Source organism: Girardinichthys multiradiatus, chromosome 18 (genome assembly GCF_021462225.1).
Source record: "Girardinichthys multiradiatus isolate DD_20200921_A chromosome 18, DD_fGirMul_XY1, whole genome shotgun sequence".
In the NCBI taxonomy this organism is placed as follows: Eukaryota; Metazoa; Chordata; class Actinopteri; order Cyprinodontiformes; family Goodeidae; genus Girardinichthys; species Girardinichthys multiradiatus.
In genome coordinates this window covers 18,017,463-18,030,531 of record NC_061810.1, presented here as the reverse complement: position 1 = coordinate 18,030,531, position 13,069 = coordinate 18,017,463, and the positions used below count along the sequence as shown (strand labels likewise).

At 41.5% G+C, this 13,069-nt stretch overlaps 1 protein-coding gene across 1 annotated transcript; it reads right to left on the bottom strand.

Annotated features, from left to right (window-relative positions):
• Positions 1–464: 464 nt before the first annotated feature.
• Positions 465–12,603, bottom strand: rps6kb1b (ribosomal protein S6 kinase b, polypeptide 1b). Its single transcript, XM_047392040.1, has 15 exons — positions 12,402–12,603; positions 11,407–11,450; positions 11,206–11,326; positions 10,989–11,057; positions 7,351–7,498; positions 5,908–5,965; positions 3,932–4,032; positions 3,071–3,161; positions 2,878–2,968; positions 2,680–2,787; positions 2,513–2,575; positions 2,310–2,387; positions 1,993–2,100; positions 1,334–1,446; positions 465–1,237 (listed from the first exon to the last, which is right to left on the bottom strand). Exons 1-15 carry the CDS (start codon positions 12,468–12,470, stop codon positions 1,003–1,005), a joined length of 1,497 nt encoding a protein of 498 aa, XP_047247996.1. The 5' UTR covers positions 12,471–12,603; the 3' UTR covers positions 465–1,002.
• Between the last annotated feature and the right edge of the window lie 466 nt (positions 12,604–13,069).

Genomic DNA, 13,069 nt, shown 5'->3' with positions numbered 1-13,069 from the left:
TCAGGTCTGGATTTATTTTCTGGGAATGTTGGGTGGGAGAGAAAAGACATGATTCACATATATTTTTATTTACAGTTTATAATTTTTGTTGCTTCTCAGGCGTTGCAAAAACTGTGTTTCTGAACAAGTTGGTGATGCAGGAGGCTGTAAATGCTGCTCCAGGGGCTCTGGATCTTCCAGAGCTGTAGACGGCAAGACCAGATCAACTGGTGCTGCGGTCTGAGACGTGGATCTGATACCAGGGCTCAGACTGGGAGGGGGTCTGACGCCCCGAGCTGCTGAGACCGAGGGTCTGAGAGGAGACCGGTGGTTTTACACAGTCGGCACTGAGATCAGATGTTTCTGTTGGTGAAAATATAATCCTGCATGGAGCTGAATTATGACAGTGATGCAACACAATGTGTGAAGAGCAATAACTCAAGTATAGATTTCACAGGGTGCATGTCATTTCACAACACCAATGCTGAAAGAACTGATAATTTGTTTATTTAATACAGGCTCTCGAGAAGTAGATGCACAGCACAGTAAATGGATCCACTTTGTAAGACTTCATGAAAAAAAAAAAAAAGCAAAACCTTTCATTGTAGAGCCTCTTTTTGTTTTAAATAGTAATCCTAATTCAGATCATTATCCAGAACCAGAAACCATTTTGCCAAATAATCCATCCAGTAGATTTTACTGGCATTGACTAAAAGAGATCAAAGCACTTTGGATATCTTAAAGTACAGCAGACTGACTGCATCTCAGTTCCAAGCATACTGTAGTGTGATAAATGATCGCCGGAGACAAAAGGTCAGTAGACCTGAGGTGTCCAAGGAGGCGTGGGGAGGCAATGATGTCACCTGTAGCACTTAACTGTAGTCTGCCAGAGTGCCAGGCCCAAGCACACACTCCAGGTTGTGACACTACATGTGGTGTGCAACAAGTTAGCATCTGTTCCTGTTTCTTTGCCTTGAAAAAATATCACCAAACCAGAAGGAGGGAGAAAAAAAGGGTCAGGGGTCATAGGTTCATACGTAGATGCTCAGGCCGTTTAGCTACGACGGGGAAGGCTTGCTGCTTCATCTGGGCAAGATTGACCCCAGCAGGTTGTCGGATTGGGAGAGGGGCAGAGGCCTCGGAGCTACTCGTTATGTCCATCTGCTCAGTGGTGGACAGATCCATAGGCTGCTCCAGAGGAGAGGGGAGGACACCCTGTCCTACGCCAGGGATGAGGGGACTGCGAGACCAGCCCGGACTGAAAGGACAGTAGAGATTACAGGTCTGGGGCTTCAGTTTAATATTCATTAATTTTATCAATCGGATCAGAATTGCTGCAAACCAGCCAACCTACCTGAGAAGAGTCCTTGGGCTGTCCATGATCCGACGAGGGGACCGGATCTTTGGCTCGAATGAGAACTTCTCTTTAATGTTTTCCAGAACTGATGGAGCAACATACGTAAAACCCTACAAAAGACAGGAAGAAAACAAGTGATGCACCTTTTAGATAATTTATTGTTAGTACAAGCTTTCTGAAAAAAATGTCTTTTCAAAATTTCATACAAGGTTTAATCTTAACCTGATTATTCAGCACAAACATATAGAAAGCTGAGCTGTGTGCAGCTCTCCCGGAGTTAGCCAGTTTAGGCGGTGGGCCGTGTTTGGTAGGTTTGCAGCTGAGCCATACTCTCCATTTTTCAAAGCTAGACAGGGGCCTGACTACATATACTTGTTTTTTCTTCTATGCAGTAAAATCTGAGTATAATACGATTGGATTTTGTTGATGTAATGTGCCGAAATTTGAAAAATGTAATTTAGAATAAATTCTTGGAATGCACTGTATTTATTAGTCCTTAGAAAAATAGAGTTGACAAGTCAGACTTCAGAGAAAATCAAAAAGCTGTATGGGCCAGAAAAAGCCTGATCACTACATCTCTAATAGCCAGGTAAGATTCAACTTGCAGAATCAATATCAACAAGGTAAAAGTGAAGAACAGCGTCTTTCAACATTACCAGGAAGGCCTGATTAGCACTCTCACTGAGAGTGGAGTCGTCGGGGCTGTCGACCGGAGTCTGGCTGGTGAACTTCGAGTCAAACTGACTCACATCGTCCGCCGATTGCTGGCCAGACATGATGATACACAGGTTTGGGATTACAGTAACATGAGATAGTTCATTCAAAGCAAGCAGGAGATGATCCGAAACAGTAGAAGGCTCATCTGTTTTTCTTAACCTTAGCCTCTTAACTTAGCATTATTTGGGCACATTAGCCGAATTTTCCAACCAAATGCTACAAGAAGTAATGACTGTCTATTCATGAGTTTACTCACAAGGACAGGCTTGAAGGGAGGCTCCACTTTCCGGGCCAGCAAATCTTCCCAGTTGATGTGTCGAAAGAAAGGATGAGCCTATAAAATAAGACACAAATGGTTAAATCCATGTCAAAATAAGAGTCGGGTCACAAATTTTCTAACAATCCTTCATTCAAGACCGGAGTCTGAAAAATGCTTCGTTCTTTTCCGTCCGTTCTCACCTGCACTTCTGTGGAATCTCCTGGTCCTGCTCCGAGCCGCGACGAAGCGTTTCTCTTCAGCAGCTGTACAACCAGCAGTTAAATGTTAAGAAAATACCAGCAGGGCAAACAGTTGCATGAAGGTTTAAAGTAAAGGGAGCCCCAAAAACAGAGGAAAAGGAAAGTACCCGTTTGAGAAGATCTCTTGCTTCTTGTGTGAGGTAGGGCGGGAGGCTGAGCTTGCACTTCAAGATTTTGTCAATAGTCTTTTTTCGGTTTTCACCTGTGAAGGGTGGCTAAAATTAGAGAGGGAAGACGAGGGTTATTGACACAATTCAAATGTTGAGTCAAACCAGCAATAATGAAACCGAGTGCGTTTTACTGACCGCTCCTGTTAGCATGTCATACATCAGAGCGCCCAGACTCCACCAGTCCACTGCTCTGTTGTGCCCGCTCCTCATCAAGATCTCCGGAGCCCTGAAACGGAGCAAGCTCGCAGCATTAGAGAACAAAGGCCTTTAGAGAGTGAGATGAAGAGTGCAACTGGATCGGAGGTCAGTAGAACATGGAAGAACGTACATGTATTCGATGGTTCCACAGAAAGTGTGAGTAACTGTCCCATCGTGAATGGACTCTTTACAAAGACCAAAGTCGGTGAGTTTTACGTGACCTGGAGGAAAACCAAGTAATATGTAAGACACAAACATTTACATGTATAGCACCACCTGCTGGTGGCTATCAGTTTAGTCACAGTCAGTTCAGCATAAAATACAATTTTGATTTGAAAAGCATTCACACCCCTTGAACTTTGCCACATTTTTTTATGGTCCAACCAAAAACTGTTTATTTTACACACCAACATGTTTTCAGCATATTTTACAAATAAATTCAGAAAAGTGCAGCATTTACATGTTTTCACCACCAGGGAATGAATACTTTGTTAAAAAAAATAAAAATAAAATCCTTGGGGTACTTCTCTACCAGCTTTAAACATCCAAAGACTTTTTTTGCCCATTATTTGCATGGTAGTCCAGGCTCGGTCCGATTGGATGGACAGCAACTCAACATACATTTAGGATTTGGCCCAGATCGTTTAGCTGATTTACTATGTCAATGGTTCTCAATTATGTTTACGGTCATTTTCCTGCTGGAAGGTGAAACTCCACCCTAGTTTCAAGTCTTTTGCAGCCTTTAATAAGTTTTCTTTCATAATTTCATTATTAATTTTGCTACTCCGCAGTGTCTGCAGCCCTCAAAAAACAAATCTGTGCAATACCTAAAATTTTAAACCCAGAGTATCTTTTCCCTTCCACTCCACAATTATGCACTACTTTGTGTTGGTTCGTCACATAAGGTCTCTGGTTGTCATGTGAAAAAAGACCAAGTGGGATAAACACTATGAAAGGCACCAAATCCACACATCATCCTGGACTGACTAACCTTGGCTGTTGAGCATGATGTTCTCAGGCTTCAGGTCTCTGTAGATGATGCCTTTTTGGTGCAGGTGACCCAGAGCCATGGAGATCTCTGCGAGGTAAAAACTAGAAGCAACAAAAAAAATTTAATAATAATAAAAATAAAAGGAAACAAGGCTCCATAGCAACTAATACCACATCCAACATCACATCTCACATCAATGTGATATTAAAGCAAGCTTGATTGTTATCCATACATGTTTTCAGGTTGCAACACAGTTCTACATTTACAATTATATATTTAATATACAGCATCTGCCACACCTATTGGCACCCCTGGTAAATATGTATAAAAAAGCCTTTTATAGCAGTAGAATATCTCATTTAAAGTTTCAGAAAAATATGTTTGCAATAAGTAACTTTATTAAATGGAGGAAACAAATCTTAGGGTGAGCAATTTCTTTTTAACCAAAATCACTGGTGTTAGAATTATTGGCACACATCTTTGAACAATGCAGTTTTGACAACCATACAGACAGAGCGATCTTTGACCAATTATCTTTGCACAATCTCTGCAAGTCATCCAGAGTCTGGGGCGTCTCTCTCCTCTCCAGCTCATCCCACGAGGTTTCTCTATCAGCTTTAGGTCTGACAAATGGGATTGTCGTGAAGGAAGGTTGATTGGGTTTGTGATGAACCAGATCTGATTTGGCCATGTGTTTGCCATGTAAACACAATAGGCGTATTTGGAATAAAGGGCCAATTAGAATAAAAATGCATCTTGTAAACGCCCTGATCGGAATATTCTGATCTGACTCGGATCAATCAGAAAGAAATTGTATTCCAAACGAGAGGGGTGGTTTTTGCCGATCCACAATCCAAGTTTACCATGTAAACACTTGTTCCGATTGTCTCATTCGAATTGGTGCAAACTGACCTGACTGCACATGTGTGTCCTATATTAACATGACGCAATTCCACCTTTAGTGGCAAAACTTGGCGGGGTGTTAATTTCCTCCCGCTCTCTCGTCCTGTAAGCCAGGAACAGCAACGTCATGTGTTGCTGAGCCTGTAGCATAATTATGACAAACGATACCACCTCAACTGCTCTCAGAACCTGTCGCGAGTCCATTCTGGCCACTCAGAACCAACACACTTCCACATTCGTTGTTTTTGTTTTTTTTAACATAACCTCTTCTTCCGCGGTTGTTTTAGGAAAATTTGACAACTCTGCGCATGTCGAAGTGGTTCTATTCTGAATGAAGCGAGGTGCATGTAAACGCACATCATGATTGGATCATTTGATTTTAGACCAGTATAAACGTTATTTGGATTTTCTTTTTTTTTTTCAATTAAAATTCAAAATATCTGCATCCGATCAAGAAATGTTAAATGCTGTGCATGTAAACATACCTACTGACGACCTATAAAGTGTCTCGGTGTTTCAAAGAGTCCATGTTTGGATAGGAAACAAGTCGACTGCATCACAGATCCTCGACTATACTCAACAGCAGACATGAGGGCCTTTTTCACATATTTATCTTTTGTTTCACATCAAATCCACCTGGAGTGCTTGTTGCTGAAAAGCCCAATCTTATTCTGTTCTATCTGATTATAGCATGTAGTGAACTCAACATGCTTATGTTTGGTCTTGTAGGACAGAAAAGGCTTTTTCTCTGACGTATCAAAACAACCAGTTGGTAATTATTACAGAACACTGATTTTTTTTTTTTCCTTCTTAATAAATGTAATCAAGTTTATTTCTCTCTAATTTCCCAGTGGGACGTAATGGTTCTGCAATAAAAGGTTGATTTTATTCTAAGGCTTTTTACACATGAAAAGGCATGCCAACAAGCCTTGGATGAAAACTTGACAGCCCTTTGAACAAATATGCATTTTAAACAGCTACATCCTGTTAGATGATACTAACCAGAAGAAAAGGAAAAAAAATCAACAATGATTTCAACAGTTGATTGAAATATGATACCAAACAATGCTCACCAGGCTGTGTCTTCCATGAAGATGCCCTCCCTTTCCAGCTGCATGAAGAGCTCTCCTCCTGCACAAGAGAAAAATGTTTATGTAGACGTTCTCATGATGTTCGGAAAATTAAAACAGAATATTTCTAAGGCAACAACAAAACCAAAAATCCAACCTATGAAGGACAGTCTTTGTCAGTTTACACTGCACTTGCAACTGATGTCACAGAAACAATACTAATAATATATTTATCTCATCTTAAGCTCATTTATGAGATGGTATTCATCTAGATCAGGGGTCCCCAACAGAAAAAGCCTCCATTATTCAAACACTTTGGGGTCCAAACATTTTAAATCAGCCAACAAATATATTTGAATATTTATTTAACATTTAATTGACACTAGAGTTTTTGTTTTAACTATTGATCAGTTATTCATATGCCCATGAAACCTGCTGAACAGAAAAGTGCAATCCACTTTAAGTACCAATATTAAATGCACTCTGAATGGCAGTCGAGCTGGGTCAGTACATCTTGGTAGAACAGTTCTACCCTTCTTGTTGTGCTTGTGGCAAGCATGTCAATTTGCTGAACCTTTTCCTCAAGTTGTTGTCCTTCTTGTCCATCTAGAAGTGTGTCTGCCACAGCTTCCATATCCCAGTCAGTGAAATGCTTTTTATGATTTCCTAAAATCCACCGTACTCGCAGTGAACACTCGTATGCTCGCTGCTGTGCTGTAACTGTGCTGTGATATGAGCCGTGCAGCTCGCTCATTCTGTCCCCTCAGTTAATTTATTCTTGTTGTCCTACCGTCAGACCCAGGTCGATAGCTTTGGTTGAAGTTTTTGTTTGGTTTCATAATGTCTCTCTTTAGATTTCCACTCTTTAGAAGTCCAACGAATTCAGAACATATAAGGCAGACTGGCCTTACACCCTACGGAAGTTAAAAGGAAAGCATACGATTCTGTCCATTCATCTTTAAATGTATGATTTTCATAGTCCACTTTACGTATTTTTGACAAAGCCATCTACTTTTACTCACTCATCTGTGCACCACCAAGCCTTTGGACTGTCAGCAAGCGTGAGCTCCCAAGCTAGTAACTTAGCAATCCGCTTTCAAGGACCCCGCATAGCTTCTTTGTAGTTTTCTGGCGGTTGGCATACAATGATGTGGTGCATTACCACCACCAGCTGGCTTGGAGTGTGGACCAGAATGTTGCTGACCCACATAGCTGCCTGTTGCGCCTTTTCGAAAGTCAGACGCAGCAGCCGGCAGGAATAAAATGTTTATATCTACATAGTAAATGAGAAAATGCTTTGCGGGCCAGACAAAACACTCTCTGGGTCCGGATCTGGACCGGAGTCCGGGCATTGGGGACCCCTGATCTAGATTATATGCTTAAAAGCAAAAAACTAATACAAACAGCAGGTCTGGAGTGTGTTTGAGTGTTTTTATGGTTACAGACCACTCAGGTACTCCAGGATGAGGTATAGCTTCCCTCCTGTCTGGAAGGCATAGATGAGATCCACGATGAAGGGATGCTTCACTTCCTCCAGAATGTTCCTCTCTGCCTTGGTATGGGCTGTGTCCTTAGCGTTACGTACAATCATTGCCTGATGGTCAGAAGCACAGGAAAATAAATAAGGAAACAATATATGTGCAGATTGTTGCATTACCATGGTCGTATAAATTCCAGACATAATTTAACCCCATAAAAAATTTGTTTTGGTTATTAAAAAAAAAAAAAGACTGAAATAAGAACTAAATTGATTTAAAAAGGCCCAACATCTCAAGTTGCTTCTTAAACAAAAGAAATGTGAGTTTGTTTCAGCATTGGAGATCAAGTCTGTTAGCACATTAGCTGTAGCACTGCAACACAGGAATTACCTCTTCATTACCATCAGCTTAGACTAATAAATACATTTTGTTCAGCTTAAACTGCCACTAAATGTTTTAGGCATGTTTGGACAACTTTGATTATTTACTTGAGTAAGTACGACTTAAATAACTTTTTTTTCCCCCCCAGAGACTTGCGTTAGCACCTCCTGTTCACATGCAAAATGTTCTTATGGAAAATGATAAAACAGATTTTAAAAAAGACTTTGCATAGTGATCTCTTTTAAAAACAACTCTTATGGTATGCAGAAATTAGTACAAGCAGTGAGGTATGCATCCAGTTTGCACATGCACCTTATCCCTCTCTGCGCAACCCCTACCCCAGATTGCCATTACCGCCACCTATAGGCACAGCACAGGTATTACAGCATTTTAAATTAAGATTTCAGAGACTAAGGCCGATACTTCCACAAATTCGAAGGAAACTTTCCATTCAAAAAAACAAATTGTGTAGCTGTGGCTTGAACCAGGGATCACCTTTTGAATCAAGGGTCAGCACCTCCAGTCCTCGAGCCTCAGTGTCTTGTAACTTTTAGATGTGTCCTGAATCAATTGGCTGAATTACCTCCTCAGTATGCAGTCAGCTTTTGCAAAGGCCTAGTAATGAGCAATAAATCTGATTCAGGAGTGTTGGACCAAGAACAGATCTAACCCTTGCAGGACACGGGCCCTCTGGGACTGGAGTTGCCCACCGCTGTTTTAGCACACCTGAATGGCTCCTTACCAGGCCTCTTCAGGACGGTCCTTTTTTGGTCAAGTGCAGGTCCAGAGTGTCCTGATTTTTCAACTGTTTACAGAATCTCCTCTGTGCTGCTTTCCTTACTTTTGTTTACTAAACACTTCTGGCTGGCAGCTAAAGAGCTGCCTGTCAACAGTAGTGTCGTCTCAGCACCGTGTGTTCAGAGCTGTGATGGTAGGCGAATTAGGGTTGGTGCTCTCTGTTTCTGAATTTTCAGCATATTCACAAAATACAGGTCCTTCTCAAAAAATTAGCATATTGTGATAAAGTTCATTATTTTCCATAATGTAATGATGAAAATTTGACATTCATATATTTTAGATTCATTGCACACTAACTGAAATATTTCAGGTATTTTATTGTCTTGATACGGATGATTGTGGCATACAGCTCATGAAAACCCAAATTCCTATCTCACAAAATTAGCATATTTCATCCGACCAATAAAAGAAGTGTTTTTAATACAAAAAACGTCAACCTTCAAATAATCATGTACAGTTATGCACTCAATACTTGGTCGGGAATCCTTTTGCAGAAATGACTGCTTCAATGCGGCGTGGCATGGAGGCAATCAGCCTGTGGCACTGCTGAGGTCTTATGGAGGCCCAGGATGCTTCGATAGCAGCCTTTAGCTCATCCAGAGTGTTGGGTCTTGAGTCTCTCAACGTTCTCTTCACGATATCCCACAGATTCTCTATGGGGTTCAGGTCAGGAGAGTTGGCAGGCCAATTGAGCACAGTGATACCATGGTCAGTAAACCATTTACCAGTGGTTTTGGCACTGTGAGCAGGTGCCAGGTCGTGCTGAAAATGAAATCTTCATCTCCATAAAGCTTTTCAGCAGATGGAAGCATGAAGTGCTCCAAAATCTCCTGATAGCTAGCTGCATTGACCCTGCCCTTGATAAAACACAGTGGACCAACACCAGCAGCTGACACGGCACCCCAGACCATCACTGACTGTGGGTACTTGACACTGGACTTCTGGCATTTTGGCATTTCCTTCTCCCAAGTCTTCCTCCAGACTCTGGCACCTTGATTTACGAATGACATGCAAAATTTGCTTTCATCCGAAAAAAGTACTTTGGACCACTGAGCAACAGTCCAGTGCTGCTTCTCTGTAGCCCAGGTCAGGCGCTTCTGCCACTGTTTCTGGTTCAAAAGTGGCTTGACCTGGGGAATGCGACACCTGTAGCCCATTTCCTGCACACGCCTGTGCACGGTGGCTCTGGATGTTTCTACTCCAGACTCAGTCCACTGCTTCCGCAGGTCCCCCAAGGTCTGAAATCGGCCCTTCTCCACAATCTTCCTCAGGGTCCGGTCACCTCTTCTCGTTGTGCAGCGTTTTCTGTCACACTTTTTCCTTCCCACAGACTTCCCACTGAGGTGCCTTGATACAGCACTCTGGGAACAGCCTATTCGTTCAGAAATGTCTTTCTGTCTTACCCTCTTGCTTGAGGGTGTCAATAGTGGCCTTCTGGACAGCAGTCAGGTCGGCAGTCTTACCCATGATTGGGGTTTTGAGTGATGAACCAGGCTGGGAGTTTTAAAGGCCTCAGGAATCTTTAGCAGGTGTTTAGAGTTAACTCGTTGATTCAGATGATTAGGTTCATAGCTCGTTTAGAGACCCTTTTAATGATATGCTAATTTTGTGAGATAGGAATTTTGGGTTTTCATGAGCTGTATGCCAAAATCATCCGTATTAAGACAATAAAAGACCTGAAATATTTCAGTTAGTGTGCAATGAATCTAAAATATATGAATGTTAAATTTTCATCATGACATTATAGAAAATAATGAACTTTATCACAATATGCTAATTTTTTGAGAAGGACCTATATATACACATCCAGAGAGCCATGAATCAAAGTTCTTATTTTTACTACAACACTAAATGTTTAGCAACACTAAACTGGTCATAAAAGCTGTGAAACTCTCTTAAATCCTAAGGAAAATATTATGCAGCTCAGTAGAGAAGCTTCATTTCTGCCATAAATGAAATATCTGTGACTGAAGATTTTTGGGCAAGTTGAGACAACCTGAAAACCAGAGACGCTCCATGTTTGTAAGCCTCCATCAGATCTTTACTGAACATGCCGTTTATGTTTTCCACTGTTAAGTTTTGCCATTAAAAACACCTAAGTGTAATGGAGCAGCTCTTTAATGTGTCACCAGGGTCGTGCGAGGCAATCAGGCCTGAAGCAGCTTCCAACACGAAGCTGAACCTAATGGGCTCGAGCGGAGTGTTCAAAGAGCCGATGCTGCAGCAGAGCGGGACAGCTGGCAGTCTACCAACTAGCAGTGAAATCTTACCCCACCACCGACTTCAGCGGCAGCACATATGTGCAGACAGAAGCAACATCCTGTTAATTTGTAAAGCATGCAACGTGTTTATAAGACACAAACTGCATCTGCTCTTTTGCTACAATACAACTCAGAGATGGATTAAAATAGACAAACTGTAAAATACCTTTTTTAAAACTTTCATGGCAAATATTTTGCCGGCAGCAGCACCGACAACCTTCCGAACTTGGAAAACCTGCAGAGCGAGGGAAAACAATGTACATTTTCAGAATAATCACACAGGCGGATTTGGGGAAAAACATGGGTCAGCAAAATGTTATAGAGGCAAAATAATTCACTACATCAGCCTTTCAGACAAGCAGCATGTTCACTCTACTCCATACCTTTCCATAACCACCTTTTCCGAGCACCCGTAACAGCTCAAAGCATTCCGGTCTGATGTTCTCTGTTCCCTGATTGACGTTATCCTCAGAGATCTCGATCTTCTCACAGTCGTCCATATTGCTGCAGACAGAGAGGTTTAAAGAATTACACTTTTTGGAAGAAAAATGTTTAAACATAGTAACATAACTCGAGATACTTACAACTCAAATCCACTGCACTGATCCATGATATCACTGTTCTGAGCCTGGTAGGAAGAGCAGAAAACAGATCACAAAAGCAAGAATTAAAAATACTTATTTTGGCAAAAGTCAATATTCACTCTGATATTTAATATTTTCTGTGCAATAAGGCCCTTAAGGTGTTAAAACCCCTCTGCTGTGTTCAGTGTTTTTTTTTATGTGTAATCTTACTGTGAATCTTACTAGTTATTTTGATCCAGCACAACTGACTCTTCAGAAAAGAAAAATAAATGTTGAAAAAAGTTTCAGTGTGAAGTAAAAAAGTTGCCATACCATGCCATGTACATGATTTCAAATATTTTTTACCTGACCTATTTTGATCATCCCCCCCCCACACACACAATCTCAAAACAGGGGCTGCTGTGATGCAGAGCATCACTATGTCAACACACACACAATACTACATTTTAGCCTTACTTAAGTAAAAATAACCCTGTCATTTAACAGCTTTTAAGAATCCAACCAGACATTTTACATTATGGTGGCTGAACAAAACATGACTTACATCAAATGTACATTCATTTGTGACTTGTAACTCTGCAATAGCTGTTTTCCTGTCCCTGTATAAACAGCAGCAAACGGGCAGCCAGTCCTCAGCCAACACAGCCCCAACTCTGTCACATTTTACCAAAATAAACTGTTGCACACGGAGCCACATTATCACTGCTCCACCTTTGGCCAAGTAAGGAACATTTGCACAACTCCTGGATGACAGCGACGCTGTCATCTTCAACAACGCATAAAACCCACTCCTGCACCGGTTGGTAATAATATATAGAAATAAAAGAAGAGAAAGTTGGTCGGTTGTGTTCGCAGTCATGCTAATAGTAAACACTTTGCGAGGCCCTGACAGCTCCGGCTGCAGGCCTGCGGTGGGTGCTGGCAGAATACCAGGCTAACGCAGCTAGCTACCGTGCGGCGGACCGTTTCTGCTCTGACAGCCTCTGTTGAAGTACCTCATCGTTCTCGTCGTCGGAGACATTTTCCTCCGGCTGGTCCAGATCAATGTCAAACACTCCAGCCATCGCAGCGAATCGCTCTGTCACAGACCGCAAGCACAGCAGGCGTCCCCCACCTCATGGAGAAACAAGCAAGGCCGCCATAACCGGCTACTACACGGAGCAGGCGCAGTGCGACGCTCCACAAGGGGGCGGGGTCTTGTTTCATAAACAGAAGAGGCAACTAGAGAAGCACCCTGATACTTATTGAAAAGAGGGAGTCAAAATGCTAGAAAATAATCAATCTGATGAGAGCAATAGCGGGGAAAGACTGGGGAGCAAATAAACAACCATTAATATATATTTATATATATTTACTAATGAGATAATCAATAGATCATGGCTGCTTTATAGAATGAATGAAATGAAACCCTGCAAGGGGTGTTATTCCGGAGTGCTGGGAATATAATCATTTTACAGGTAATGGTTTTGGATGAGTAATAAAGGCTAAATGAGAGGAATATAGAATAGAGAATAAATGGTTTAACTCACCTACACCTATAGGTAACATACCCATATGGTTGTTTTCAAGAGCTGAGATAGATTTAAATATGATGAAATTAAAGAAAGAGTGGCCTAAGAGTCGCAAATATATAGGAAACAAATGTTACAGTTATTTAGACATT

What these genes read in the sequence shown, in the direction of transcription:
- rps6kb1b (XM_047392040.1), bottom strand. Translation starts at nt 12,470, where the DNA reads ATGGCTGGAGTGTTTGACATTGATCTGGACCAGCCGGAGGAAAATGTC. An exon ending in GAAAAGGTGGTTATGGAAAG is followed by an intron (nt 11,058 to 11,205) that starts GTATGGAGTAGA and finishes CTCGCTCTGCAG; the next exon opens with GTTTTCCAAGTTCGGAAGGT. An exon ending in CATCATGCTCAACAGCCAAG is followed by an intron (nt 3,162 to 3,931) that starts GTTAGTCAGTCC and finishes GTTTTCCTCCAG; the next exon opens with GTCACGTAAAACTCACCGAC.